Here is a 27963-nt window from a genome sequence, read left to right on the forward strand (position 1 = left end):
TCAGATCTGTAAGTTTATTTGCTCAATGTACGACAGCTACATAATGACTCACATTCATGATATTCCATCACTGAGGAAAACTGCTAAGAATGGTCCGTGTGTGAAAGAATTCCTTAGAGAAACACGGAGTTGGAAAAATAATCACTGATTAGACCTTAAAAATAGTTCACTGCATAACATGACAAAAAAGCACAGAGGCTCATTCAGAGAACATCTTCATTGTTCTCCTACACTGTAATAGTTATAATTTCACCATGACAAACACCAGACATTAAGATTAAGCTAACACTGGTGTTTCTTTTGCTCCCCCCCCCCCCTTAAAAACAAAATATATAACTGCATGTCACTATAGCAACATCCAAAACAGATCAATTTGTTACGATCACTATTTGGTAGAGCAAACTGTACCCCCAAAAGGAAAAATTAAATTAAAAAAACTTTAAAAAATTTGAAGACTTAATTTTTTTTTGTCATAGGAATACATAACACCTACAGTATAAGTTAATAAATTTCAAGCTACTGTATAGAAATACAACACTAGCATGCACAATATTGTATCAATAGAGTAATGGAGGAGTAATCATTTCACTGGAGAGACAGTATCAGAGGCAAGTGCATTTCTTTAAAAATAAAGAAAAGAAAAGAAACCATTCAAGCTGCTTAAATATCAAGTCTCCCATCCCCTCTTCATTTTTAGCCCTCGGGTATAATTTTATCTTGCATTATTCTAAAAAGCAGCCAGAGCCAAAGCTGAAATTTGAAAGAAAAAATAGGTTTTGTAATTCCAGTAAATCATTTCCAAATGCTACAAGAAAGGACACAACACTGCTCACTGGACATGAAGATAAGTTAAGGAAAAGCCCCACCTACCCCCTCCCCCCACCCCCAATCTTTTCCCATCCATGGCATTGACTTTAGGCCCCAGTGATGGCACAAAAGCTGTACAGCTCTCTTCTAGGAGTTTACTGCTAGGGTTCAGTTAATTGGGACTTCTGCTCTAGCGTATGGAGGGAACCTTCTAAGGAAAGTCACGCTGTATAAACTGTGCGATGCCACAGAGCATCAATTCGTCGTACTTCTGGTCTTCACGGTCACCTGGGTCCTGTCACACGTATCCGTTTCCTAACCGTAAGTTCAATTTTGGTAACAGCAAAAGCAACGGTCAGTGTTTCCTCAATTATTACTCATACCTCTCCTTGACTAAATAAAACAAAGAAACAGACAAAACAAGTCTGGCGTCATTACCTGTCTCAGGAGTTCACACGGTTACTGATCTTCTAAAAAAGACTGAACACATACTCAACGGTTCGCGTTTTCAGAAAGATTTTTTCCAAAATGAGAAATGAAGGACCGAAGGCTAACTGAGAACAAATTTGTGGAAAACAGCAAGGTCGTTTCCCTTCAATTCCAAATCATGCGTCGACCACGCGCGAGAGAAAAGGACTCTCCAGCTTCGATGCTTTCGTTAAAAAGAAAAAAATATAGATATATAGAAAAAGTTTTGGTCAAGTAGGAGTTATTTCTTATCCGAGGATGATTTTAGTTCATCTTCCTACAACAATTACTCGGGGAAGGAGTGTTTTCGGGGAGGAAAAGACTGACATGCTTACGGAGGCTCCCGCCATCGGACAGAATGTGTATGACTAGAAGAGCTCTTCCTTCTGGATTTTTCTACCAGTAAGCTTCTAGCACCTGAATTTTCACACACTGCACCGCAGACTTTCTCAGGAGGACGGCCCAGCCTTTGCAGCCCCACAGCGTCTCCACCCCCTGGGCGCCGCCAGCAGAAGGTACAGTGGGGAGCACTCAAGTGAAGAGTGAAATGGCAGCGTGATCCCTGAGGAAGGAGCTGTGGCAGCTTAAAAATCAGGAGTTCTCTGAAAATATCAACACAATAAATGACATACAGACCTGAATTTTCTCTATTTTTGTGGTGTGTAACGTTTCTATTAAAGCGAGTAATCCATTTTTGTGGCGGACTGAAGTTAAGAGGAAAGAAAGACGAAAATCCCACAGCCACCTGCCAAGCACCTATTAACCAAAACCTAAAGTAGCTCGGGTTCTCCTCAGGCAAGCCTTTTTGGCCTAGGAGACAGGGAACAGCAACACCAACCCGGGTAAAGGCTGAGTAAGGACGGAGAGCCAAAAGAAGCAGCAAAGAAGAATGCACACTCGATGGCTTGATGTTACATATGGCTGTCATGTAGAAACGCTGTGAACTGCAATTTAGTGTTAATACTGTCGACTAATCGGAGACTTCAGAAAACTGGCAAGGCCTGAAACCACAAGGATAAATATACCTTCTGTCCCAAGTCTGTCAGTTTGGGATTTAAACTATTCCCTGGCTGGTCGGGTGCACCCTGAAAAAAAAACACAACAGGACAAAACAAAAACGCACGGCTAGAAACAGATGAGCCAGGAAGTACCCAGAACTTAAGATTAAGAGCGTATGTACATACAAATCCTTACTGGAACCACAGAACTTCCTGAATGAGGGCCGTTCCATTTTTCAGTTTTCTTTTGGACTCCAAACCCTACTCTGGCAATAAGTTAGACTCAAGACAGACAGCTCCACCTGCATTCATCTACAGAACAGTCCGTATGCCAGTGTGAGGCTGCTATTCCAATACCAGCACAGCTAACCTGACTTTCCACTAGTGGTGTTTTGGCAAAAACGTCAAAGAGGCGATCAAAGACAGGACAGGTCGTGGGCTTCTCCCTGGGAAGGTCGTCCCTCCCTTCCCCTCCCCCACCCGACCCCCCACTCATGGGAAAAAAATAAAGACTGCGGTAGGAGCATCAGCGTGCGCTGCCAGTCCACCTGGGGGCCTTAGTTGTTGCCTTCTCCGCCGTCGTCGTCTTGCTGGTCGCTCGTCCAGAGCGTTAGGTTGTCGCGGAGCAGCTGCATGATGAGAGTGGAGTCCTTGTAGGAGTCCTCGTTCAGAGTGTCGAGCTCGGCGATGGCGTCGTCGAAAGCGGTCTTGGCCAAGTGGCACGCCTGCTCCGGCGCATTCTGGATCTCGTAGTAGAAAACGGAGTAGTTAAGAGCCAGGCCTAATCGGATGGGGTGAGTAGGCTGCATGTGCTCCTTGCTGATCTCGTGGGCCTCGCTGTAGGCCTTCTCAGAGGACTCCACGACAGTCGCCCTCTTCTCTCCAGTGGCCACTTCAGCCAGGTAGCGGTAATAGTCCCCTTTCATCTTCAGGTAGAACACTTTGCTCTCGTACTGGGTCTCGCTGCAATTCTTGATCAGGTAGTTATCCAGCAGGCTCAGCACATCCTGACACACCGCTTCCAACTCCTTCTCGATCTTTTCGCGGTAAGCACGGACCATCTCTATCTTCTTCTCATTGCCATCTGCAGAGGTCTTCTGCTCAATGCTACTAATGACCCTCCAGGAAGAGCGGCGGGCCCCGACTACGTTCTTGTAGGCCACGGACAGGAGGTTTCTTTCTTCGTTGGACAGTGGCTCGTTCAGCTCTGTCACCTATTAGGAGGAGAGAACGAGGAGTCGTTATGGTCCAGATGATGGCAGTGGATTAATCCTATCTCTGTGCCACTAAAACACAAACAGACTCGTCGGCTGATTAAAGTGATTAACAGCCGAGAACTGAGGCCGTGTGGGTGTACGGAAGGGGATGGAGGCGGAACGAACAACAAAGAAGGAAAACACTGCTGCTCATCAGTGGTGCCTGAACCCCTGCTTCCTCCCCGGGAAAGGACACATGCTTAGCACATAGCTGTTCCGAAGAACGATCGAAGTCGAGCTCCTAGAGGACAAACCAAAATTTGACCTACGTGGCAAAAGGTCAACAGATCTCTCCTGTAACATTACATACCTACCTACCAAATCCCGGGGGTCGTTAAGCACAGGTGGCCAACCTACCTCAACAGTTTTTTAGGAAATCAGACTGACCCTTTCCTTCTAACCTCGTCCTGTCTACTCAGTTCCGTCCCTCTTCAGGGAGAATATTGTGAGTCAACTTCAAGTTGACATTTGAGAAATGAGAAGGCTTTTCTGCTCTTGTGTTAAGACCGTATGAATTACAAATCTCAGAAGGGAAATCAAAACCACCGGGGGCATGGGACTGAGTCTGGCCACGGAGATACGTCAGCAACTGGGAGAGAACACGGACCTGTTGCTGTGTTCGGCCTAATGCTACGAGCAACACAAAAGAATGGAGAGATGAGCAAGGTATTTCTAAGCTGAGGTGGCCAAGAGGAATTAATGCTTCTTTCCATGTGGGCATTTCGACAAGTTTCGATCTTCATCACCCCAAAGATTAATCACCCTGAGGAAGTTAAAGCAATGTCCCACCAATGATCTGTATTTTTAGGACTACCACACAACTGCTTAGAATAAAAAAGTCAGTAACACTGCACTGACTTAATTTATATTACCTGATGTCTGTCATATCAGAGCCAGACACCGCTGTCTGACAACATGTGAAATAGAAAATTTTACAAGGATAGGGCTTTTTATTCCTATCCAAAGGCACATTTTTTATTTGTCTGGCTATCCTATCTACACTGGTAGTTAGTTATACTAAGTCAATGGCTAAGCCACAACATCAGGAACCACGATTCATTCAGTATTTCATAAAGTCTTACAGAGGACCTTGTCCCGTCCTCTCCTACCTGTGGCTCCAGTCATGACACCTTAATTGCAACTAAACAAAACAAAAACTTCGCACTTCTGCCCTTTGTTCTTCCCTCCCTGAAATACTATACAAGTGTCAAGAATCCAAGTTAAGGGGCGCCTGGGTGGCTCAGTTGGTTAAGCATCCGACTTCGGCTCGGGTCACGATCTCACAGTTTGTGAGTCTGAGTCCCACATTGGGCTCTGTGCGGACAGCTTGGAACCTGGAGCCTGCTTCGGATTCTGTGTCTCCCTCTTCTCTCTGCCCCTCCCCGGCTTGAGCTCTCTTTCTCACAAATAAACATTAAAAAAAGTTAATATCCTCTATTCGTATCCTCTCTGAAACCTTCCCCATCTCTCCCTCCAACCCCAGTTAAAACTGGCCACTCTAGGGGCGCCTGGGTGGCTCAGTCAGTTAAGCGTCCGACTTCGGCTCAGGTCACGATCTCGCGGTCCGGTCCGTGAGTTCGAGCCCCGCGTCGGGGTCTGGGCTGACGGCTCAGAGCCTGGAGCCTGTTTCAGATTCTGTGTCTCCCTCTCTCTCTGACCCTCCCTCGTTCATGCTCTGTCTCTCTCCGTGTCAAAAATAAATAAACGCTAAAAAAAAAAATTAAAAAAAAAAACAAAACTGGCCACTCTACATAGTGTTATATTACTTATAGATGTGAGGAGTGGGGGGAGGACATAATCCAAAATGATATACCAAAACTATTTTGAGGAGTTGGGATACCAAGAGACTTTTTCGTACGTGTGAATCATTCACATTCGGTCTGTATGGCACTTTTATAAACTGGGGAGGTGGGGAGGGTTATGCTTAGTGCAACTGGTTGTATAAATTAAACAGTATCTCTGAGGAGATAATTAAATCAGAACACAAACCAAATCATGCATATTAATTTACGGCAAGCAATACATTCTTTGAAAGAATTAATCACGCTTTGCTCGCTAATTCCCACAATATCCGGCAAATGACCTATCTGCAAGTATTTCTTAAACTCATCAGCCGCTTTTCTTATGTTACCCTTTTGCTATGCATTACTGGTTCCCCATTATAATGCTGGAGAACAGGACCTTCCCCAGACATGGCCTACATGAGACACAGAGTGAGGAGACAGGGTTTTTGTGCAGAAGGAAATCAGGACACAGGTGCTTTCTGTTCCATGACCTCTGACCCCCGTGGCCCTGTGGAAACTCCACTTCTCCAGAATAAGGCGGCTTGTATCATCTCCCGTCCAATTCTTTATATGTTCTAGGCTCTGGAGACACTATTCTCAGCCCACAGACCACACTGTCACTCCTGATGATTTGAGGCATATTCAGATAACCCAGAAGATCGGGGTTTTCCCAGGCCCACCATTTTACTAAGTGACCTTGGGTGCAAGCATTTCATCCTCCTGGGCATCTCATTTTCTTATCCGTTAAAATGAGAGTTCTGCCTCTTTCATAAAATTACTATTAAGAGTGTATCAGATGAGGGGCGACTGGGTGGCTCGGTCAGTTGAGTGTCTGACTTGGTTTCCACTCAGGTCATGCTCTCACAGGTCACTGCCTCGAGCCCTGCGTCAGGCTCTGTGCTGGCAGCATGGAGACGGCTTGGGATTCACTCTACCCCACCTCTCTCTCAAAATAAATAAAACATTAAAAATTTTTTTTTAATTTTTTTCAAAATTAAAAAAGCCTATCAGATGAACGGTAAAGTGCTCTTGACTCAATAAAGTGACAAAGAGGTGAGCAATTACTTTTGAGAATGCCTTGAATAGTTTTCCATTTTAATTCTCAGCATAAGAAGCCTCTAAATTTCTTACATAACAATCTGCTAGCTTACATCCCTCTATCAAGTATCGCTTCTCCATTTCATCCTGTTCTCTGTTCAAAGCTGAAATTTCTTTAGCTACCTTACATCACTTCCTTTCCAGAAACTTTAACATCATATAGCCTGAAAAAAAAACAAAAACAAAAACCTCCCCAGACTGGCTTTCAAACAGGCAGAGGCCTCTGTAAGCCTCAGGCACGCAAACCATAGGACTCCAGCCTATATTCACTGGACACTCGCCTCTAGTGCAACCTGATAACTGTCTCCGATGCAAAAAGAAGCCAGAGTGCCTAAGGCCATTGAGATCGAGTTCTGGCCTTTCCCCTAAATCATGCTGTCCTTATTTCCAGAGCCGGCAACTATTTAAAGCTCAAATGACCTCACCAGTACCCTATACTGTCAGGTCTCCTGCTGCAAATGCAGTAGGGCTGCAGAGCCCACGGGCAGCAATGTGCTTATGTCAAGACGGCACGGTTGCCCCAGACGGGCACACGGAGATTATGAAACGGCAGTATCGCCCTTAGATATAGTAACTCGACCACATTTGGAACATACCCAGATGTTCTCTGCCACTGAAGAACTAAGTTAGAGGGAAAAACCTTGAACTCTTAAAAAGTCCGCTCAAAGGAAAGATGAGGTTCCTCTAGGAGCCTTAAACAAGCACTTCAAAAACTCCTTAAGATCAAAATGACTTGTGTGAGAATTAACCTGTGATTTTTACGTTCAAACAAGAGATCCCAAACAGGCTAGTTTTAAGAGTCAAGAGAACTTTTGAAAAGGGGAGAAAAAAAATTATTCTCATAGTGTCCAAAAAAAGGTTTAACCAAGATAGAAGGAGAGTGTTCGATGTGGGAAGATGAGAGAGATGTATCATCTGGGAAGGGAGAGACTTATTTTTCAAAAACAGTCACTGAATTGTTTCTACGAATGCAACACATTTAAATATGGTCCCCAAAATATACTGTCACGGCTGCTGGAAAATGTAGAAAGTCTGTATTCTCTGGCGTGTCACATGTTCCGCTTAAAAACAAAATGAAACTTTCTGTCTTTTCAACTCCTAGGATACTAGTCCAAGTTCAAATTTCTTTCGGTGAGTTCAAGATAAACAGAGGAGAAAAAAGACCCAGAAAATCTGGTATTCTCAGACAGGTTAAGAACTAGAACTCCCCAAATCCCAGCTGCTAAGGAATCAGATATTAATTAGTGTCAACTGTTCTCCCCTAAGAGTTGATGCAGAGACTTTTCAACCAAAGATCAGCAACCCTCAAGATTCTTGGAAAGCTATTTAGAGGACTTTCTGACCCCAAGATTCAGAGCACTGAGTCATTTACAATTTCCTCAACTTCTCTATCAAGGACCTTAAATTGTAATGAACACAACTTCAAATGTTTAATCTTCTTAAATAAGAAAAAACTTGAATCAGGCTTACTTTATTTAAAATCTATTTCTATTGGGGCACCTGGGTGGCTCAGTTGGTTGAGTGTCTGGCTTCCACTCAGGTCATGATCTCATGGTTTGTGGGTTCGAGCCCTAGATCAGGCTCTGTGCTGATACCTCAGAGCCTGGAGCCTGCTTTGGATTCTGTGTCTGTCTCCCTCTCTCGCTGCCTCTCCCCTGCTTGTGCTCTCAAAAAATGGACAAATAAACATTAAAAAATATATAAATAAATAATATCTATTCCTATCTTGCAGAAGCTTACAAAGAAGTTACAAAACAACAGTTATGCGGGGCGCCTGGGTGGCTCAGTCGGTTGAGCGTCCGACTTCAGCTCAGGTCACGATCTCACAGTTCGTGAGTTCGAGCCCCGCGTCAGGCTCTGGGCTGATGGCTCAGAGCCTGGAAGCTGCTTCCGATTCTGTGTCTCCCTCTCTCTCTGCCCCTCCCCCATTCATGCTCTGTCTCTCTGTCTCAAAAATAAATAAACATTAAAAAAAAAATGAAAAAAAACAAAAAAAAACAAAAAAACAACAGTTATGGTGGTGACCACAAGACATCTTGATTTAAGAAAGCTGAAAATCTCCAGAAAAAACTGAGTTCACATCCCCAAAAAATAAGACAGAAGGGATGAACAGGTGGAAAAAAGGATGTTTAGGGCATGAAACTATTCTGTAGGATACCCTAATGGCGAGTACATGTCATTACACACTCGTCAAAATCCATAGAACATGCATCACCGAGAATAAACCCTAATGTAAACAAACCATGGACGGTAGGTCTAGGGCCACTGACTCTAACAGACCAGTCAAAAGACACTGACAGCACAGGACACTGTGCAGGCAGGCGGTGGCAGGGCAGGTAGGAGGCACATGGGAACTCTGTGCTTTCTGCTCAATTTCGCTGTGAACCGGAAACTGCTCTTAAAAAAAAGAAAAAAAAGAAAAAGTCTATTAAAGAAAAGTAGAAAGGAAAAAGAGGGCTAGCAGACACTAGGTATAACATTTGGCCCCGTCTTCCATTTTTTAGGGCCCTCAGGTGTGGAGTACTAACCACCCAGAAAGGCCAAGAAGAAATGAAAAAGATAAACACAGTGACTGCTGTATAGGAACATCCTATGCCAAAAACAGAAAAAACAAGGTGAAAACGTGCAGGATGGGCATCAGCGTCCATGTAACGGACACAGTATCTATATGTTGTACAGACAGAAGAATAAACCATTGGAAAGAAACACTTTCAAGTGTTCTGCTTGAATACAGAACTAATCCTGTATTCTAGAGATGACCAGTCTACTAAATAACTACAAAAACTTTACAAAATAACCTGAAGCTATGTCTCGCCTGAGTAAAACGCCTTTAAACTTGAAAAACTTGAATTATAGTCTGCGTGGAAGAGTTAACTGGAGACTGCTATCTTTAGAAAGGTCTGCTGGCAAAGCTGACCCCTGGCTGGCATCTGAGAACTTGAATTTTGGAAGGGTTCCCATCATTCCCAGATAAGAATGGCTCCCTGTCCCTAAACTGTTTGCGCAAACAATGTGGTTCATGGTAAACACCTGTTTTCCTTCTAGGAGTCTTCATTTTTGGTATGTGCTAGGCAGGAAGTACTATGTGAATAGTCCCAGTAAAACCCGTGGTCACTAAATCTCTTATGAAACTCCTTGGCAGACACCATTTCACACACACACCCTACGTAGGAGTCCCTCGCAGGAGTCCCCTGGGGGAGAGGATTCTCGCTTGGGCCTGGTTTACTCTTTGCCCGAGGCACCTTTTTTCTTTGCTGATTTCGCTCTGTATGGCTTCACCGTAATAAATCAACAGCCCTGAGCACAACTGTAGTACACTCATTCTGGAAAACTTGATAGAACGTGTCCTGTAAGGTCTGATGACAAGGAAAATGTACTGAAAAGCCATGCATCAGATAATCCACCAGACATTTGTTGAGCATCTATCTAGCACGTGTCCCACGCCACCACTCTGCGAAGACAAAACAGACATCCTGGAGGGGGCACACACTTATTCACTTTACGTCACCAGCCACACAGGTGGATCTTCTGAGAGTAGCACGCTACCTGGGCAGTTTAGAGGAAATTTTAATTAGAAAATAACATCAGCTGGGCTTTAAAAAAAAAAAACAAAAGAACCCGGCAGCAACCATCCTGGATAAACACTGTGCGGAAGGGAAACATTTCAGGAAGAGGAACATCCTACAACAGTCATGTAACTTCATATTCATCAGGGCCAACTGCAAGGTCTCACAGGTGACAGGAGAGCTGGCCAAGCACCGGGGCTTTTCTGACAGCCACCAAGTCCTGAGTTTTTTTTTCACAACCACTCTACAGAGGCGGACATCACACTTACTTCACGGGTGTGAGGCAGAGATACGAAATGATTTTTCCCCCAAAGCACACCACAAACACGCAGCAGAGACGGGACATAAACGTGGGCCCTATGGCTTCAAGCCCTGTGTTCTCTGACGATATAAACGTTGCTGACACATCACAGAGAAAGGGCTGATTTCTCTAATACAGACCTAAAAATGAATTTCAGACGAACCAGCAACAGCAAAAGGAGTAAAAGGAACGGACAGTTGAAAGAAAGGGAAACACAAGCAGAGCACCCAAACCTCATCCATCACAAATGTTCGTTTTTTCTCTGATCAGACGGGCAATATCTCAAGTCAGACGACTTATGAAGGTGATGGCATGGGTAAAGCACTCGCTTACAGTGGGAAACTATAAACTGGCAAAACCTTTATCGGAGGGCAATCTGGAAAGGACTATCAAAATTACAACTGCTCAACAACTTTTGACTCTGCAGCCCCCACCCCTCTTTTCAAAGTAAGCTCACAACCCCAAAATCAAGAGTTGCGTGCTCTACCGACTGAACCAGCCAGGCGACCCTCTGCAATTCCCTTTCTTGAAAGGGATTCACTGCGTTATTGCTAACAGCTGAAGTCTGGAGCCACCTAAATGGTCTTCGGTAAGAGACTAGTTATTAGATTAGGACACATCCATACAGTGGAATTAAGACAGCCAATCAGAAAGTATTTGTGTAGGGGTGCCTGGGTGGCTCGGTTGGTTAAGCGGCCCACTTCGGCTCAGGTCATGATCTCGCGGTTCAGGAGTTCGTGCCCCACATCGGGCTCTATACTAACAGCTCAGAGCCTGGAGCCCACTTCAGATTCTGTGTCTTCCTCCCTTTCTCTCTCAAAAATTAAAAAAAAAAAAGTATCTGTGTATTCTCAGTGTACTTTCTAGAAAGGTCTGAAAACAGAGTGGCTGGGAGGCAGTCAAGATTGAGAAGGTTGAATTTTGACCCGTTACGGTATACCCAAACAAACCCGCTCCACAATTTACCCTGTTAATCAGATCTACAATTAAAGTTTAAAGCCAATTTTGAAAAACGAGTTTAAAAAAAAAAAAAGCTGAAGCCAGTAATTTTATATAAACTAGTTTATTGATATAAATGATTGTACATCTGCTGGTTAGTGCTCACTACCCCACCCCTACCAAGAACAACTTTTTTCCATTCATTTTAGTTGTATAAAAATCTTCCACTGTATCTTTATACAGATTAGGACCAGTATATAGTATATATACCATAGATTTCAGCCCTGTCATTAAACCAATTATTATTTCGTATATTTTCCCATTTTATTCCCTACATAATCTTTGTTAAATCCAACACTTTTTTGAATTTTTAAAAAAATATTTTAATGTTTATTTTATTTTTGAGAGAGAGAGAGAGAGAGAGAGGGAGACACAGAATCCGAAGCAGGCTCCAGGCTCCGAGCTGTCAGCACAGAGCCCGCTGCGGGGCTTGAACTCACGAACCATGAGATCATGACCTGAGCTGAAGTCAGACACTTAACTGACTGAACCACCCAGGTGCCCCTATTCCCTACATAATCTTCTGGTTTCCAAGTATCACTCTCTTTCCCGTAGTTATACTTCCTATACTTGTAATCACATCTTCCTGCATGCACAAGGGCAATGTTACTATCGCTGATCATGGGCATCTTTGTTTGGTTGTGAATTTAATGGAATACTTCCAGTGTTTCATTCTTAAATACTCACTTTCGCTTTACAAGAGATTTCTCTACCATGTCGAGAAAGTATCCAGCTATTCCGTATCTTTCTAAGTAACTTTCGTCATATCAGAAATGGGTTCTTTACCAAATTGTAACTTCTATTTTGGTCCTCCAGATAACGCTTTATGATTTAGTACTGTTATTCCCATTTTAAAGTTAGGAACATTAAGGCTCAGGGCCCCAGAATGGAACCCATACCTAATGGCTCAAAATCCTATATGCCTTCCACTATAGGCCTAGTTCTTAACAAGGAAGGGGAAGCTTTTTTAAGGTATCTCCCTCCGCAGCCCTAACCCTTGAAGACTCAGTAGTGTGTGGAATCCATACTTGTGTTTCTCCGGGTTAAGAACTGCGGCACAACGTTCCTCAAAATGTGGAGTTACCACGTGACTCAGCAATTCCACCCTTTGGTAAGTACAGAGGAGAGTACTGACAACATAACGTCCACACAAAAACTTGTAAACAAATGTTCACAGCAGCACTAGTCAAAACAGCCCCAAAGTGGAAACAATCTGATTGTCAGCTGGTGAGCAGACAAAATTAAATGCAGTATTATCCAAACGACAGAGGAGGGACACAGGCTACAACATGGGGGACACTGGAAATGCGATGCCGAACGAAAGAAGCCCCTCACAAAACACCACATACTGTAGGTTTCCAGTTTTAGGAAATGTCCCAAACAGGCGAATCTCTAGAAACATAGACTGCTGGTAGCTTAGGGCTCGGGGGTTTTGGGGGCAGGGGAGTAGGCAGTGACTCCCAATGGGTACAGGGTTTCTTTGTGGGGAATGACAATATTTATTCCAGGACTCAGACACTGGTGCCAGTTACACAACCCTGAACATGCTAAAAGCCACTGAGAGGTGTCTGGGTGGCTCAGTCAGTTAAGCGTCCGCCTTCGGCTCAGGTCATGATCTCGTGGTTCCTGAGTTCGAGCCCCACGTTGGGCTCTGTGCTGACAGCTCGGAGCCTGGAGCCTGCTTCGGATTCTGTGTCTCCTCTCTCTCTGCTCTCCCCTGCTCGTGCTCTTGCTCTCTCTCAAAATTAAACATTAAAAAAAAAAAAAAAAAAAATCACTGAATTGTACATTTTCAATGGGTGACTGGTAGGTGGATTTTACCTCAATAAAGCTATAAAAATAAAACCGCTGCACTGTATCATAGTCTACACAGCACTTTCACACATACCAGCAATTAAACATTAACTCACATGTTTGAGGAGTTCAGAATTCCAGATACTTCGTGCTTCATAATACATGGGCTTATACAAAGAAAAGTAACTATAACAGAGCACAAACCTTGTGTTTTTAATTTTCCTCAAAATGAGAACAAGAGTACTGTGTTATGTTTACTGCTCACGCATACTTACATAAACCTGAAAAGGGCTAAGAAATTTACATTCCCTACCACAGCTTATTTTTCCATTATGATAATAAGCATCCAATCCCGCCATTAGGCGAGGGAAATGCCAAGGAGAGAAACACACTAAGATTACTTAACTTCCCGAAATACAGACAATCCACACGAATAGCAAACCAGAGTTCCCTTCCCTCTTACAGACCGAGTGAATGTCTTCTACCCTCTACCTGCATGCTTTCCGGGAGAACTCAGCCTAAACCCACCTTTAGAGATTCACTTCATGTTAAAACCTAGTTCATCTCCCTACAACTGCCACGGGCTAGCCTTAAGAATTTTATCTTTTGGGGCCAGAATCAATTCCTCATACAGGTGAAGAGAGCCCTCCTATCTCTGGATCTCGCCTGCTTACTATTTTCTATGATCTGGATACAATTCCCCTGCCCATCCCGACTCTCTTCCCCCAAAGAGGCTCCCTGGTCACTGCCCTTCAGCCTGCTACTTAGAATACAAGACTGCAAGCTTCAGCAAACAAATGAGCTAATATTTATAACTGCTGCTTTTACAACAGATCTGTGTTTTGGTGGGAAAGGGGGAACTCCCCCAGCTGAAAATGAAACAAACTGGCGTGTATGAAAGTGCTGTATAAACTATGGTACAGCACAGCAGTTTCTTGAAAACCACTCTACTGAGATATTACCTATCGGGCAAAGGCCAGAGATGCTATTGCCACACAATATTCAGGACAGCCATCCTACAGGAGCGAAGAATAATACGGTCCAAATATCGATGTAGAAAAACCCTGCACCAAGTTACCGACACTCGGGTCATGATACTCACATTCTTCCTCATACCACACACTTCTGTGCTCTCATGCTTTTCCAACCACCTAAACACACTTCCAGAACCCATAAAGAAAAATTATATATCCAGCAGGTCCTAATTCAAATACTACATACGCTTCTTGAAAAATTCTCAGGCAGCTCTAATCACTGCTTACTCTGTGTAACTTTTACCTTCCACCTTTTATACTGGGTTTTTTGGGGGTTTTTTTTGGTTTTTTTTTGGTAAATTTTTATTTATTTATTTATTTTTGAGGGCAGGGGGTGGGGGAGGGCAGGGGAACACAGAGAGGAAGACAGAGAATTCCAAGCAGGCTCCGTGCTGCCAGTGCAGAGTCCAACACGGGGCTCAAACTCATGAGCTGTGAGATCATGACCCGAGTGGAAATAAAGAGCCAGACACTTAATCGACTGAGCCACCCAGGCGCCCCAACATGCTGCCGATTCCTAACGCTTTGTACCGTTAACTGTATACCTTTCCTTTCCCCAAGAAGACTGAAGTCCTTAAGGGGCAGGTACCACCTTGCACTCACCAATGAATCACCATGTTACCTAACAGTCACTTCTGAATGTGTAAGTGACATGAATTTACACATGATGTATCAAGCCCAGACTGTTTGCAAAAGTGGCAATAATATTTCTTCCCAACCCTGTACACATCTTCCTTTTCACTATGATTTTGTAGCTCCTCCTATGAAGAAATGGAATACAGTTCTCCACCCCACAGGCTGCACTCGGTCATGTGACTTACATTAACTAGTGGAATATTATCGAGTATGAGGCAAGCAAAGGCCTGAAAAGTGCTCGAGAGTCAGGAAGGGCTTGCTGCTAGGAAACTTCCACGGCCACTGTAGTTTCATCTAGCCAAACTGAGGCTGGCCTAAACCAAAAATACTTGGCCAAACAACAGAATCATGAGAAGTAAGAAATCTTTGTTTGGGGTAATCTGATATCAACAAAAACTCACTTATATACTTGTTTTAATATTATCTTGCAGTGTTAAATTCTGCTTAAATTAACTTCTGAAAATCAATCAGACTGAATTCCTACTGCGATCTCAATCAACACCCTAGGTCTCTTTGCCCCCAACAGGTGCGATTGTTAAGTGCCATCTGCATCACATGGAATAATGAAAAGCTGAATTTGGGGGCCAAAATACAAGACTTTAAGCAAAAAAAAATAAGGCCATTTCATTACCCTAGATTCCACCCACTGCTCCAGTCTGATCTCACTTTCTAACAACTAGGACATTTGTCAAAACTTTGCTGTGTAACCCCACGTAGGAGGAAAAACACCTGACCTGAATGTCTTGAAAAAATTCAGGTATACATATTCCAGTGTTCCCTTGGCTGGTAGTCAAATAACCCTATTCTAAAAAGTAATTCAATCAAAATTAGTTAAAAATTAAACAGCTTCTTCTACAAACCCATACTGACTTTCTTTTACAATAAGTTCCACTTTTAGGCCTTTTCTTTGCTTCTACAACTTCTCCCAGAATCAACGTCGCGTTCGCTTTCGTTGGGATTGTTCACCTACGTCCATATCTCTTGTTCCACCTCCATTATCCAAGGCTATTCCCCCAAATCCATTATGAACAATAGTTCAGCTATCTCATCAAATTTGACAACTTCTCACCCAAGCTACACCCTTGACCTCTTTGTTCAGAATCACTCACTTTATTTTTTAAGTTTTTACAAGTTTGCTTATTTATTTTGAGAGAGGAAAAAGAGCACAAGTGGGAGAGGGAGAGCCAGAATACCAAGCAGGCTCCATGCTGTTAGCATGGGGCCTGATGCAGGGCTCAATCCCATGAACCATGAGATCATGACCTGAGCCGAAATCAAGAGTGGGACACTTAACTGACTGAGCCACCCAGGCGCTCCAGAATCACTTGCTTTTTTTTTTAAGTTTATTTTACTTGTTTTGAGAGAGACAGTGCAAGCCAGGGAGGGGCAAAGAGAGAGGGAGAGAGAAAATTCCAAGCAGGTTCCATAATACCAATGCAGAGCCTGATGTGGAGCTCGAACTCACAAACCATGAGATCATGACCTGAGCTGAAACCAAGAGTCAGATGTTTAACGGACTGAGCCACCCAGGCGAACCCCAGAGAAATCACTCACTTTTAAAATCAAACTCTTACAACCTCCAGTAATACCAGTCCTCACTCCCACCTACTGGCACTCCCACTGTGCTCTTGAATCCCATCCTTTCTCTTCCCCTTCAGACTTTACTCCTTCCTTCTAAGATTCACCAATTCCATTGTTTTTGTTTAAATATACACTTTCCTGTGCCTTGTCCTTCTGTTCCACGAGCTCTAAAGCATTCAAATGCGCAATCAGTCCAATCACTCAGCCTTTTTTATTCTTCCACCCAAAACTGAAGCGAGTAAAGACAGGGAGGGAGACCAAGAGAGACACCAAGAGAAGACCAGCCGCTGCGCATTAGGGTTTTTCTGACCCTCTGCACTCACTGCCTAGCGATCCTTGCTTACCACTGCCTCTTTGTAGAGGAAAGCGACCACTAGGTAAGCAGATTCCAAGGCCTTTTCTTGGCAAACAACTTCTCCTATCGTTGCCTCCTCCCTATGCGCCAACTAAGTGTTTCTTCCCTCTATGTGCCCAGTGGTCAGTCATTCTCTCCCCTGTATGTTCCCTCCTCCTCTCCTGCTCTTTCCCATTAACATATAACCCAAGTTTAGGGTGAAAATAAGTGATGCCTTTTAATCTCACTTTTTTTCCATCTCTTTATTTCCTACAAAATCAAGCTTCTGAAAGTTCAGTCTAGGGGCGCCTGGGTGGCTCAGTCGGTTAAGCGTCCGACTTCGGCTCAGGTCACGATCTCACGGTTTGTGAGTTTGAGCCCCGCGTTGGGGTTGTGCTGACTGCTCATAGCCTGGAGACTGCTTCAGATTCTGTGTCTCATTCTCTCTGCTCCTCCCTGACTTGTGCTCTATCTCTTAAAACATAAACAAATGTAAAAAAATTTTTTAATAAAAAAAAGAAAGTAAGCCTATACTTCCCTAGCATTTCCTCCTTTCGTTTACTCCCCACCTCTCCACCCCTGTACCCATCTAGTAAAATGCCATTAACTATCCTTCCCATTTCATATCCCTAACCAATGTTCCCTTAAGCCAACTTAAATTTTTATTCGTAAAGGAACCCAACACTGCCGACCACTCCCCCTTTCTTGACACGCTCTTCCCTTCGTTAGCATTCTTTCCTGGTTTTCTGCCTTCAATCACTACCAACTCAGCTTCCTCATTCTGGTAACTATAGAAGTGCTATTCCCCAGGGTTACATGTTTTGACTCCAACTCTCTGCTTTCCCTAGGTGACCTTACTACGCCTGGTGTTAACCACCATGGATATACAGTGACCCCCACTAGAATGGCAGTTCTGGGGGGGAATGGGACACATATTCTCCAGCTCTTGGACCAGAACGTAGTCTTTAGTTGGTCCTAAAAAAATATGTTTACTTGGGGCACCTGGGTGGCTCGGTAGGTTGAGTACAGCTCTTGGTTTCAGCTCAGGTCATGATCTCAGTTTGTGGGATTGAGCCCCACATCCAGCTCTGCAGAGCCTGCTTGGAATCCTCTCTCCCTCTCTCTCTGCCCCTCCCCTGCTCGTTCTCTCTCAAAATAAATAAAAATATTTAACATCTAAAAATACACACACACACACACACACACACACGCTTATGCTGTGCCAGGCACTACTCTAAGTGCTCCTCATGTACTATCTTGTAGCCATCATCTTTTATCTACTTCCACTTAAATGCTTCCCCAAACTCTGCAGGACAGCTGCATTCCTCTTCTCCATCATTTTTCCTTCTTCCTCTTTCTTATTCTATCTCCGACCATCAAGTTGTCTCTGATCTACCCTCACTATCCTTGTCCAGGTTCTCCTCCTTCAAACTAGACCCCTTGCAATGCTCTAATTAGTCTCCCTCCCTTTGTCTCACTGTCCTTGAGTTTCCAAATCTCTCCAGGCCAAAAATCAGATCACGATCCTCCTCTGCCTAGAATCCTTCCATGACTCTCCAGAGCTTAGAGAAAGAACTCAAACTCCACAAGGCCCTTCAATAAACTGGTTCCTACTTACCTCTTTGGACTCCTTTGCTAATATTCCCTCAAATGCACAGTACTGCAGCAACCAACAGTGAATCAATGAATCCCGCACCACACTCTGCTCTTCTGAACCTACACATGCTATTCCCTCTCCCAGGACAGTCCTTCCTCTACATGTTCCCCCCTCCCTTGCAGTCCCCCAAGACACTATGCCAGCATCACTTCTTTAGGAAAGAGCCACTGAAGTCCAGTGTGACTTCAGTGCCCTGTTACTCCATTACGCCGTTACTATACCTGTTTGAAGTTTACCATATTATTTTCCTTTCCTCAATAAACGGATCCTGTCCCAAAAATCTCAAGTTTTAACTGCAGGACCTTCAGACGGCAAAAAATAAATAGAACGGCAGCATATCCGTCTAAATTACTGCTAGCATCATTAGATTGGTCCGCTCCATACTTCTGAGCATGGATTCAAAGCCAGGCCGTCTGGGCTCAGACAGCTATTACATATGCTATCTACCCGCCCATGCACCCCCACACTCAGCAGGACACTGACCTTAAGGCAAAAAGGATTTTTTAAAAATGCCTGGCAAGTAACAAGGCGAAACAAAAGCAAAACGTGTTTACTTGCATCATCCTCTGCAAGTTCACTGGGTTTTAGCTCTTCTGTCAGAAGAATCTACCTCCCCCACCCTAAAGAAAAAAGGCAGCAAGAAAGGAATCCCAGTCCTGTAGTGATCACACTCTTACCCCACAGATAACACATCACCTGCATGTCAACTGAAGAGAAGCACCTTAAAATCAAGGGAAAAGTGACAATCAGCCGCCATCTGGATTAAATGGTTTAAGCAAGAAACTACTTTGCAGGGTGCCAAATTTAAATAAATGTAGGGAGACCCTGCTGCTAACTTGACCATTTACAGCAAAAAAGGGGTAATTTTAGGTCGGTAAGAAGCCATCTTCCAAGATGGTAAATCCCAAGGGGACCAACCAGTAGGCTTGTACGTAGATAAAAAGATTGACTACTATGCTGCCACCTGGTGAAGCAGGTTATGGGGAGGTTTACTCTGCTATTCATCTCAACAAATGTTTTGAAAATTTTCATATCATTGTTTTCTTTTTTTTTAAAAATGTTTATTTATTTTTGAGAGAGAGAGACAGAGCACGAATGGGGGAGGGGCAGAGAGAGAAGGAGACACAGAATCTGATGCAGGGCTCGAACCCATGAACCACAGGATCATGACCTGAGCCAAGGTCGGACACTTAACCAACTGAGCCACCCAGGTGTCCCTTCTTTTTATTTTAACGTCCGTTTTTTAGAATAATCTCTACACCCAACGTGGAGCTTGAACTTACAACCTAGAGATCAAGAGTCCCATGCTCTTCAGACTGAGCCAGTCAGGTGCCCCCAGGGTTTTCTTTTTAAAGGCAGTCATTCCAACCAGAAAAAAGTAACAAAAGGGAGATCTGTTGAGAGCAGATGTCTTCAGTTTATTTTTCTTCATGTAGTAAAAAGGCAACAGGGCATCCTTGAATTTTGAACCATGTATATGTTTACCTATTCAGTTACATTTTTCACTACTTTTAAGAACACGCAGTACTACTGATGATTTCAAAAGGCTTAAAATTTTATGCTTTCAAAAATTCCACTTTTGGGTCTCGGTCCTAATATATAAACTGTGGTCAAAGCTTTAGCCACAAAGATATTCATGGCAATTTTACCACAAATTTGCAAAGAGCATGGATGTTACATAAAAATATAATTAAATTATGACCCATCCACAGACTTATTCAGCCATTGAACATACTAGTAACAGAAAAAAAAAAAAAAAAAACTCCTTGAAATAATGAATGTCAAGGGAGAAGGCACGGTACAAAAGCAAGCCTAAACCCCAAGGAAAAAAAAGACATGATGGACATACACCCCTGCATGGGGAATTATGGGGATACCTATCTTTTCCCCCCAAATTTTCTAGCATCATAAAGGTCAGACGTTTTTGTCATCAGTCATCACTCCCAACGATGACTCCAAAGACTCCCTCAGAAATTAACATCCCAGGGCCCGTAGGTGGGTGGCTCAGTTGGTTATGCGTCAAACTCTAGATTTTGGCTCAGGTCATGACATGATCTCAGTTTCACGAGTTCAAGCCTGGCACTGGACTCTGTGCTAGCCGTCGGTGCCCCTCCCCAACTTGTGCGTGCTCTCTCTCTCAAAATAACTAAATTTTCAAAAATTAAAAAAAGAAAAAAAAAGGACATTAACAGCATCCCCAAATTCAAGATACTCTACCATATTCCTTCCCAAAAGAAAACAAATTAGGGGCGCTTGGATGGCGGCTAAGCGTCTGAACTTTTGTTCAGGTCATCATTTCAGAGTTTGTGAGTTCAAGCCCAGCATCGGGCTCTCTGCTGTCAGCACAGGGCCTGCTTCAGATGCTCTGTCCCCCACTCCCCACCCACCCTCTCTCTCTCTCTCAAAATAAATAAATAAACTTAAAAAAAAAAAATTAGGGGCACCTGGCAAGCTCAGTTGGTGCAGCATGTGACTCTTGATCTGAGGGTTAAGTTTGAGCACCCACGCTGAGCGTAGAGATTACTTAAAACTAAAACCTTTTCTAAAACATTTTAAAAAATTAAAAAATTAAAATTAAAAAAAAAAGGAATATTCCTTCTCTACTACCCACTTGTTCCCAACTAGCTTGTCCTTGCTTCAGGATGCTCTTTTCTGAGCCCATCCCATGAATTCTCCTTGCCCTTCTGGACTGGGTCATTTTCGACTTAGTAGAAAAAATTTAGTGTCTAACGTCTATTTCTATTACACAGATGTAGTTACAAAGACTAGATATAGGTCGTATGTGAAGAGCGGGGCATCATTTGGCAATAGCTTCTGTCCAGCTCAAGCAGGAGAACTGCACCGGCAGGGGGCGTGGGATTACCTGCAAGGCTACCATCCATGCTGGGCCACCAGGGCACACACATTCTCATTTGCTAGTTCTTGTTAGCTACAAAAGGAGCGCTGTATTCAACTGAAGGGTCCTGAACTGGAACAATTCAGGCAAAAGAAAGTTTATTTCCACATCCTTAAAGTACCGGCCCCAGAGACCACGGTTTCCTAGATCCAGGTTATGAAAGTATGGGAGCTCAGGTGTTGGACATTTAAATGATATATCTCAAAACAAACCTGCGTCTTTAAAAAAAAAGCCTTCCTCTTGGGGCGCCTGGGTGGCGTCCAAGCTTGGTTTTGGCTCAGGTCATGATCTCAGTTTGTGGGATCGAGCCCTGAGTCCTGCTCTGCACTGACAGCGTGCAGAGCCTGCTTGGGATTCTGTGTCCTTCTCTCTGCCCCTCCCCCACTCACTCTGTGTCTCTCTCAAAATAAACAAACATTAAAATAAATAAAAATGAAAGCCTTCCTCTGATTACCTCTTACCCTTCTCTCCACCGCCACAGCTGCCCTACACACTTGGCTGTGGGGGAGGGCGGCTAAGGGATTCCTCTTAAGCTCCTGTCATTACATGTGCAGCTGCCCACTGCTGTCACTGTCCTATTCCCAGCTCTGACACCCCCGTTCTAGTAACAGAATTAAGAGGAGAAAGCTGACACTACACCTGGGTCCTACTCAGTTCAGCTTTCATCCATCTCTCCAAAAATACGGTATTAATCCAAAGATTAGGAGGATAAGACCGAGGAGTTTCTTTGGAAATTTATTTTCTAAACCTCATGTTTAAAAATTTCTGTATGTGGGGTGCCTGGCTGGCTCAGTTGGAAGAGCACGCGACTCCTGATCTCGGGGTCATGAGATCACTTAAGTAAAAACTTAGAAGGGGAAAAAAAAAAAAAAATCTGTGTATGTGAGAACACTCATTTCCATTTACCTAGTCACAACTGAATTAACGTTACGCAGCACATTAACGGTATTCAACTTATGCAAGGAAAAGTCTCCCTCTGTAGGACACACCCTTACAGGTGAAATGCTGATGAAAATTTAGCTTAGACTTCGCCAGTTCTTTAAAAAGGAAAGAAACAAAAGACTCATGCCAAGTCCTTAAGATGTAATTTTTATTGTTCCTGCAAGATCGTGGGACCAGACCAATTATTTAACCGTTTACCTTTAAACTAAAGCTCTCCTTTGGGAACTTCTGATCATTTCTCACAGAACGGTTTTGTGCACTATTCAAATTTATAAATTAGAAAAAACAAAACTCAAGGATCTCTACAAGTGCCCAATTTAAAAAGTAGGATGATGTGGTGGTAGTGAACCAAACTCAACAGCTCACACCTAAAACAGAATTTGGGGAGAAGAGGAAAGGGATTATGAAAGGCAAGGCCAAAAGGCAGATGATATTGGCAGCCTTCACAACCTACAAAGGCAGCAAACATAGCATCCTCTGATTATAACCTTAAATATCTGGTTAAGCACTAACAGAACTTAGAAAATAAGACAAAAGATGGGCGCCTGACCGGCTCAGTCGGTAGCACATGTGACTCCTGATCGCAGGGTCCTGAGTTCAGGCCCCACGTTGGGCACAGAGCTTACTCAAACGAACAAAAGACGGTGGTTTATGTGTAATTTTTTTCCTCCTTTGACTAGTAAGTACCTAAGATGGCCTGTGCTCTCTTTCTCCCACATCCCACGGAATCTGATAGCAATACAGAAACAGTCAGATGCCCTGCCAGATAAAAGGGTTAAGGCTGGTGATTATGGGAGGGAGAAGCTCCTGGCAGCCTCAGAAGCCCCCAAACGATGTGTGTGACATCATATACACAGGACTATCAGTGTAGCATCCGTGCTTGAACAGCTAACCCTCTCAGCACTGCGCGGTGCTCATTAGGGTGCCGTGCGGTGCTCATTAGGGGACTGCTGCCACACAGCAGAGAAATCATTTACAACGAAGTCAGCACTGGAGTGGAAAATGAGTCCTAGTACGAACCCAGCAAAATTTCCATAATCTCCAAATGATTAATAGTTTGTTCCGATTTTAGATACATTGTTATTTATTTGGGGGACCATCACATGGTTTTTAAGCTCTGGAACTTCCATGGAAATCTTAATCTAGCTGAGACAAGTCTCTTTTCTTTTCAATTTATGCCAAAAAGGTCCAGATGTTAGAAAACAAAGAGAAGGATCCCGATTACCAGTGGCTGTAAGCTGCTGTGGTTACTTCATTATTGACACATTCCTGAATCAGTAATGTTTTGAAATCCAGCCAGTTATAGCCAAGCCATCATCCTTTTTAGAAACGGCATTCTCCCAGTTTTTCAGCTAGAGGGGACGGTTGCACAACACTGCGAATGTGCAAAATGTTACTGAACCGTACGCTCGAAAACGGTTTGCTGCATGTTACGTTGACTTTTACCTCAATAAAAACAAAATTATTTTTTCTTCTTAACGATTAGGAGTTAGGCTTAACAAATAAATAAGGCTTCCTGCCAATACTAGGGGATGAAACTCCCCCCACTGTCTGCTGTTAACACAAAGCTCTGTTAACAAGAATACACGTTTAGCAGCACCTTTTATCTGGATAGAATTCAAAAGATCCACGGGAGGTTGCTTTTTTTTTTTTTAATAATTAGAAAAGGCACTTAATCGTCATTTCAGTTACTGCAAAGACTACTACATAAAAAGCCAACTGTTATCTGTATCCTTCCCACCCCAAAGAAGAGAACAATTGAAACCACATGACTTAGAATAATGGCTGGCAGAACTCCACCTCTGAAGTCTACAGAGGTGTCATTACTCCATTAGTGATAATGGCTATTGATCTGGCCCCTCCTGGAAGGGCTAGTAGGAAAAACACAATATTTAAGATAGGAAGAATTTTCAACTATATTGATTCCAGCAAGACCTTTTTTTTTTTTTTTTTTTTTTTTTTAAATAGAATTAAGAAGGCCTTTTGCAAGCAAACCCCCCAATCGGGTCACTTCAACAAGAGGAGCCCAGAAGCTTTTCTCCCTCCGGAGGCGAATACTAGTATCCTACTTAGATTATTAACTTCTCTTCAGAGGCTATTAGAATCCGAAGGACAGGACAGAACCATCTAACAAGAAACATCTAGGTGTTCCCTTTCCCCTTAAATGGAAGACTACACACTTCTCTTAAAAATTAAACCTTGGGGCGCCCGGGTGGCTCAGGTGGTTAAGCTTCCGACTTCGGCTCAGGTCATGCATGATCTCATAGTTTGTGAGTTCGAGCCCTGCGTCGGGCTCTGTGCTGACAGCTCAGAGCCTGGAGCCTGATTCAGATCTCTCTCTCTCTCTCTCTCTCTCTCTGCCCCTCCCCCACTGGCATGCTGTCTCTCCCTCTCTCAAAAATAAACAGTAATAAATAAATAAATAAATAAATAAACTGGCTGTCTCATTTGGAAGCGTGTGATTCTTGCTCTTGGGGTCCTGAGTTCGAGCCCCACACTGGGCATAGGGATTACTAACACAAAAAATAATAACTTAAGGAAAAAACCCAACCCTAAACTTCCCTCTTTCTTCCTTTTCAAAATATTGCATGCCGCTTTTCATTCCTATTGTGTTATGTCACCCACACACAATTTATTCCTCCACACAGGCCCCAGTGACATTATTACTAGGATAATTTCATTAAATGCAAATAGTCTTAATCCTTCTATCATTAGGATTTCAGCCTTAGAAGAACACTCATTTGAGTGACAGGACAGAGTATTTTTCTCTGTATCTTTCTGTCTTTCCCAAATTCTCCATGAGGAGATGACTCTCATAAACAGGGGAAGAATCAAAGTTTTAGAAATAGTTACTATTTTCGAACACCTACTAATTTCTTAATCCTCACACCTTTTTCAAGGGGATATTGACCTATTTCACAGATGAGGAAAATGAGGGCCGGAGAGGTAAGCACACTTCCTCAGTAAGTAGGTTTGAAGAAAGGTCTGCTTTATTTTACAACTGCCCTTTCCTCCATACTGACAAGGACCAGAGGCACAAGAGAACTTTTGCCTTGTGTTTTGTAACCAGTTCTCACTCTCTAACATTACTGAAAACGACCCAGTAGGAAGTCAAGAGTTTTTTAAGGTTTTTATTAACACCTGCCAAGTTAATAATCTGCAAAAAACCCAAGTATACAGCCCACCCCAGCACTATGATTAAGACATATTCTTGTTTAAAATTTCTATCTTTATTCCATTGTTGTCCAATTTTAACAATGAGACAAATGTTTAAAAATACAAATGTAGCTTATAAACTTTTGTGGGTAAACTAGAAATTGGAAAATGAATTGGCATATCTAGAGGTCACTGCTCTGCATGCCTAAAGGTAAATGATTATTCTTATTTTCTGGACCAATTCTTATCTGGTGGATAAGATGAAGTCCTCAATTCCACCTGCTTATCTGCTAATTTCTGCATTACCTTGGACAAATGCCATTTGCATACTCCCTACCAGCCCTTAGGTGCATTGCAGCCTCTGTGTCATTGTGTGTGACATCACTGGGTTGCTATGGATATAGGTGCGAGGTCACTCACTTTCCTGTGAAACTAGAAATATGGAAAAATTAGAAGAGTCTAAATAACATGAACTAAACATATTTCCAACACTGATATCTATTAAGAGCAGAACTTCTCATTTGAGCTTTAAAATGTTTTAAGGTAGCATCTGTGGCAATACATTAACACGGCAATAGTCCCCATTTCAGAATCAAGTCTCTTCCTTAATGAGATAAAAATCTTTTGGTAAGGTAGCCGGCTTAAATAAAAAAGCATCAGCATTGTTATCTTTTATGAACCGGCAAAGTTGTTCAAGGATTAAGCTGGGATACCTACATTGCTTCATTAAAAAAAATTAACACGCAAGATACACTCCTGAATCCACTTCACACTGGAGATGCATTTTAAAAACCTTTGTTACATAAGACAGGAAGTTAAATGTTAAGACAGTGGGAGACCTAAATCATTAACCAGGTAATTTCCCATGTTTTATTTAATAATGCTCAATATTTGCCCCCTCCTCTAATATCAAACTCTTTGATAGCCCATTAGATAAATGTAGTGTTACTGACAAAATGGTGCAATACAGGCAGGAATCTGCATCCCAGACAAAATGCGACAACTGGCGATCAGTATTCTCTTTTCATCAGCATGAGGATGCGCTAGCTTTTTTTTTTTTTTAAGCCTCGGATGTATCTAACAGAACAAATTATTAAAAAAAAAAAAAAAAAAAGACTTTTTCCTCCTTTAAAATAACTCCTCCCAGCCTCCACCCAGTCTAGGCTCTCTGCAATATGACAAATGCAGAATCTTCTAGAATGACTTGATACTGCCTCCCACCACTGCTTTGTTTGCAATATCAGATTAGGGAGAATATTTTTTCGACTTATAGGAATTTCAACAGATGTGTGCCTATTTAAAAAAGAAACAGCATTTGTCACAAATTAAACCAGTCAGCTAAATGCATAACCTTTATTTTAAAGACAATACCTACCCTTTTCAATACAAAACACGTTAGGAAAAAACGGAGATGACATGTCGAGAACGATCAATGAAAACGCTAGCGAGAAATACGTTCCCCGCAAGAGGACGTGCTTTGGGGTATAGAGAAAGAGGAGCCTTTTGTTAACAAAAACGTGAGAGCAGCAAGGTTTCGATTTTGCACCATTGAGCCCAGGTTTTCAGGAGAGCCTACGTTTTTTCTGTGGAGGTTCTAAAGGATCTGTCAGGAGAGGCAATGGGGAATATCGGGGCGGGGGGGGGGGGGGTATTAGAAAACCAGGAGACCTGATGAGTGAATGGGAAAGGCGCCGCCCAGACACCAGGGAGAGAAAGAGGAACCGCATCCATGCGGTCCCCCCGCCCCCACGCCCAGGCTGGGAGGAGGGGAAGTGGGGCACAAAGGATGTTCACGGCCCCCGCTCAAGTCCCCAGCGGACCCGGAGACGCGGGGCCCAGAGACCCCGCTCCCGAGACCAGCCCTGCAAGATCCCGCCCCAGCCCGAGTCCGGGGAGGGCCGAGAAGGCAGCGCCGCCGGCCCTGGGGGACGCTCGGGGAGAGGCCGCGTCACAACCCGGGTCCCTATCGCTGCCGGGGCCCTCCCCAGCTCCCCGAGTGGGTGGGGAGGGGCAGTCAACGCTGCAGTCGCGAATGGCGACTAGTCCCTGGGCCGTCCACGCGAAGGCCCGCGTCTGCGAAGGGACTGGGGCGAGGCGGGGGGAGGGGAGGAGAAACTCACGTTCTTCATGGCCGCGGCCATGTCGTCGTAGCGCTCCGCCTGCTCGGCCAGCCGGGCTTTCTGCACCAGTTGCTCGCGGTCCACCATCTTCGAGGGCTGGATCGGGCCGGGTGAGGAGACCGGGGCGGCCTGAAGGACTCGGAGGGCAGCTACGGCGCGGCTGGAGCCCGTGTGCCGGAGAGACCGACCCACGAAGCGAGCAGCTAAGGCGACGGCGGCGGCGGCGGCGCGGAGGCTGCGGCTTGAGCTGCGACCGCGGGACCAGGCGCGAGGCGGCTGCGGCTGCTGTGCGTGCCGCGGGCGGACAACCCCCTGCGGCCCCGCCCACGCCGCGTGACGCAGACGGTCCCGCCTACCCGCCCGCGCACCCCGCCCCGGCCCCGCCCCGGCCCTTCCGCCTCTCGGGCTTCTCCTCCCCAGCTCAGCTTACCTTCGCTTTCTGGGCGTCCCTCCCTTCCCCGCTGCCCCCCCGACAGTGCTCCCCGTTCTTCACTTTACCCCGGTTCCCGCGCCTCAGCTTCTCCAGATCACCCCCA

The 27963-nt window shown here is 44.0% G+C and overlaps 1 protein-coding gene across 1 annotated transcript; it reads right to left on the minus strand.

The window, feature by feature from the left end:
• Nucleotides 1–27745, minus strand: YWHAG (tyrosine 3-monooxygenase/tryptophan 5-monooxygenase activation protein gamma). Its single transcript, XM_019421633.2, has 2 exons — nt 27428–27745; nt 1–3487 (listed from the first exon to the last, which is right to left on the minus strand). The coding sequence occupies exons 1-2, from the start codon at nt 27512–27514 to the stop codon at nt 2831–2833; spliced, it is 744 nt and encodes a 247-aa protein (XP_019277178.1). The 5' UTR covers nt 27515–27745; the 3' UTR covers nt 1–2830.
• Between the last annotated feature and the right edge of the window lie 218 nt (nt 27746–27963).

The sequence above is a fragment of the Panthera pardus genome, unplaced genomic scaffold (genome assembly GCF_024362965.1).
Source record: "Panthera pardus isolate Hobbes unplaced genomic scaffold, ASM2436296v1 HiC_scaffold_4, whole genome shotgun sequence".
Lineage (NCBI taxonomy): Eukaryota > Metazoa > Chordata > Mammalia > Carnivora > Felidae > Panthera > Panthera pardus.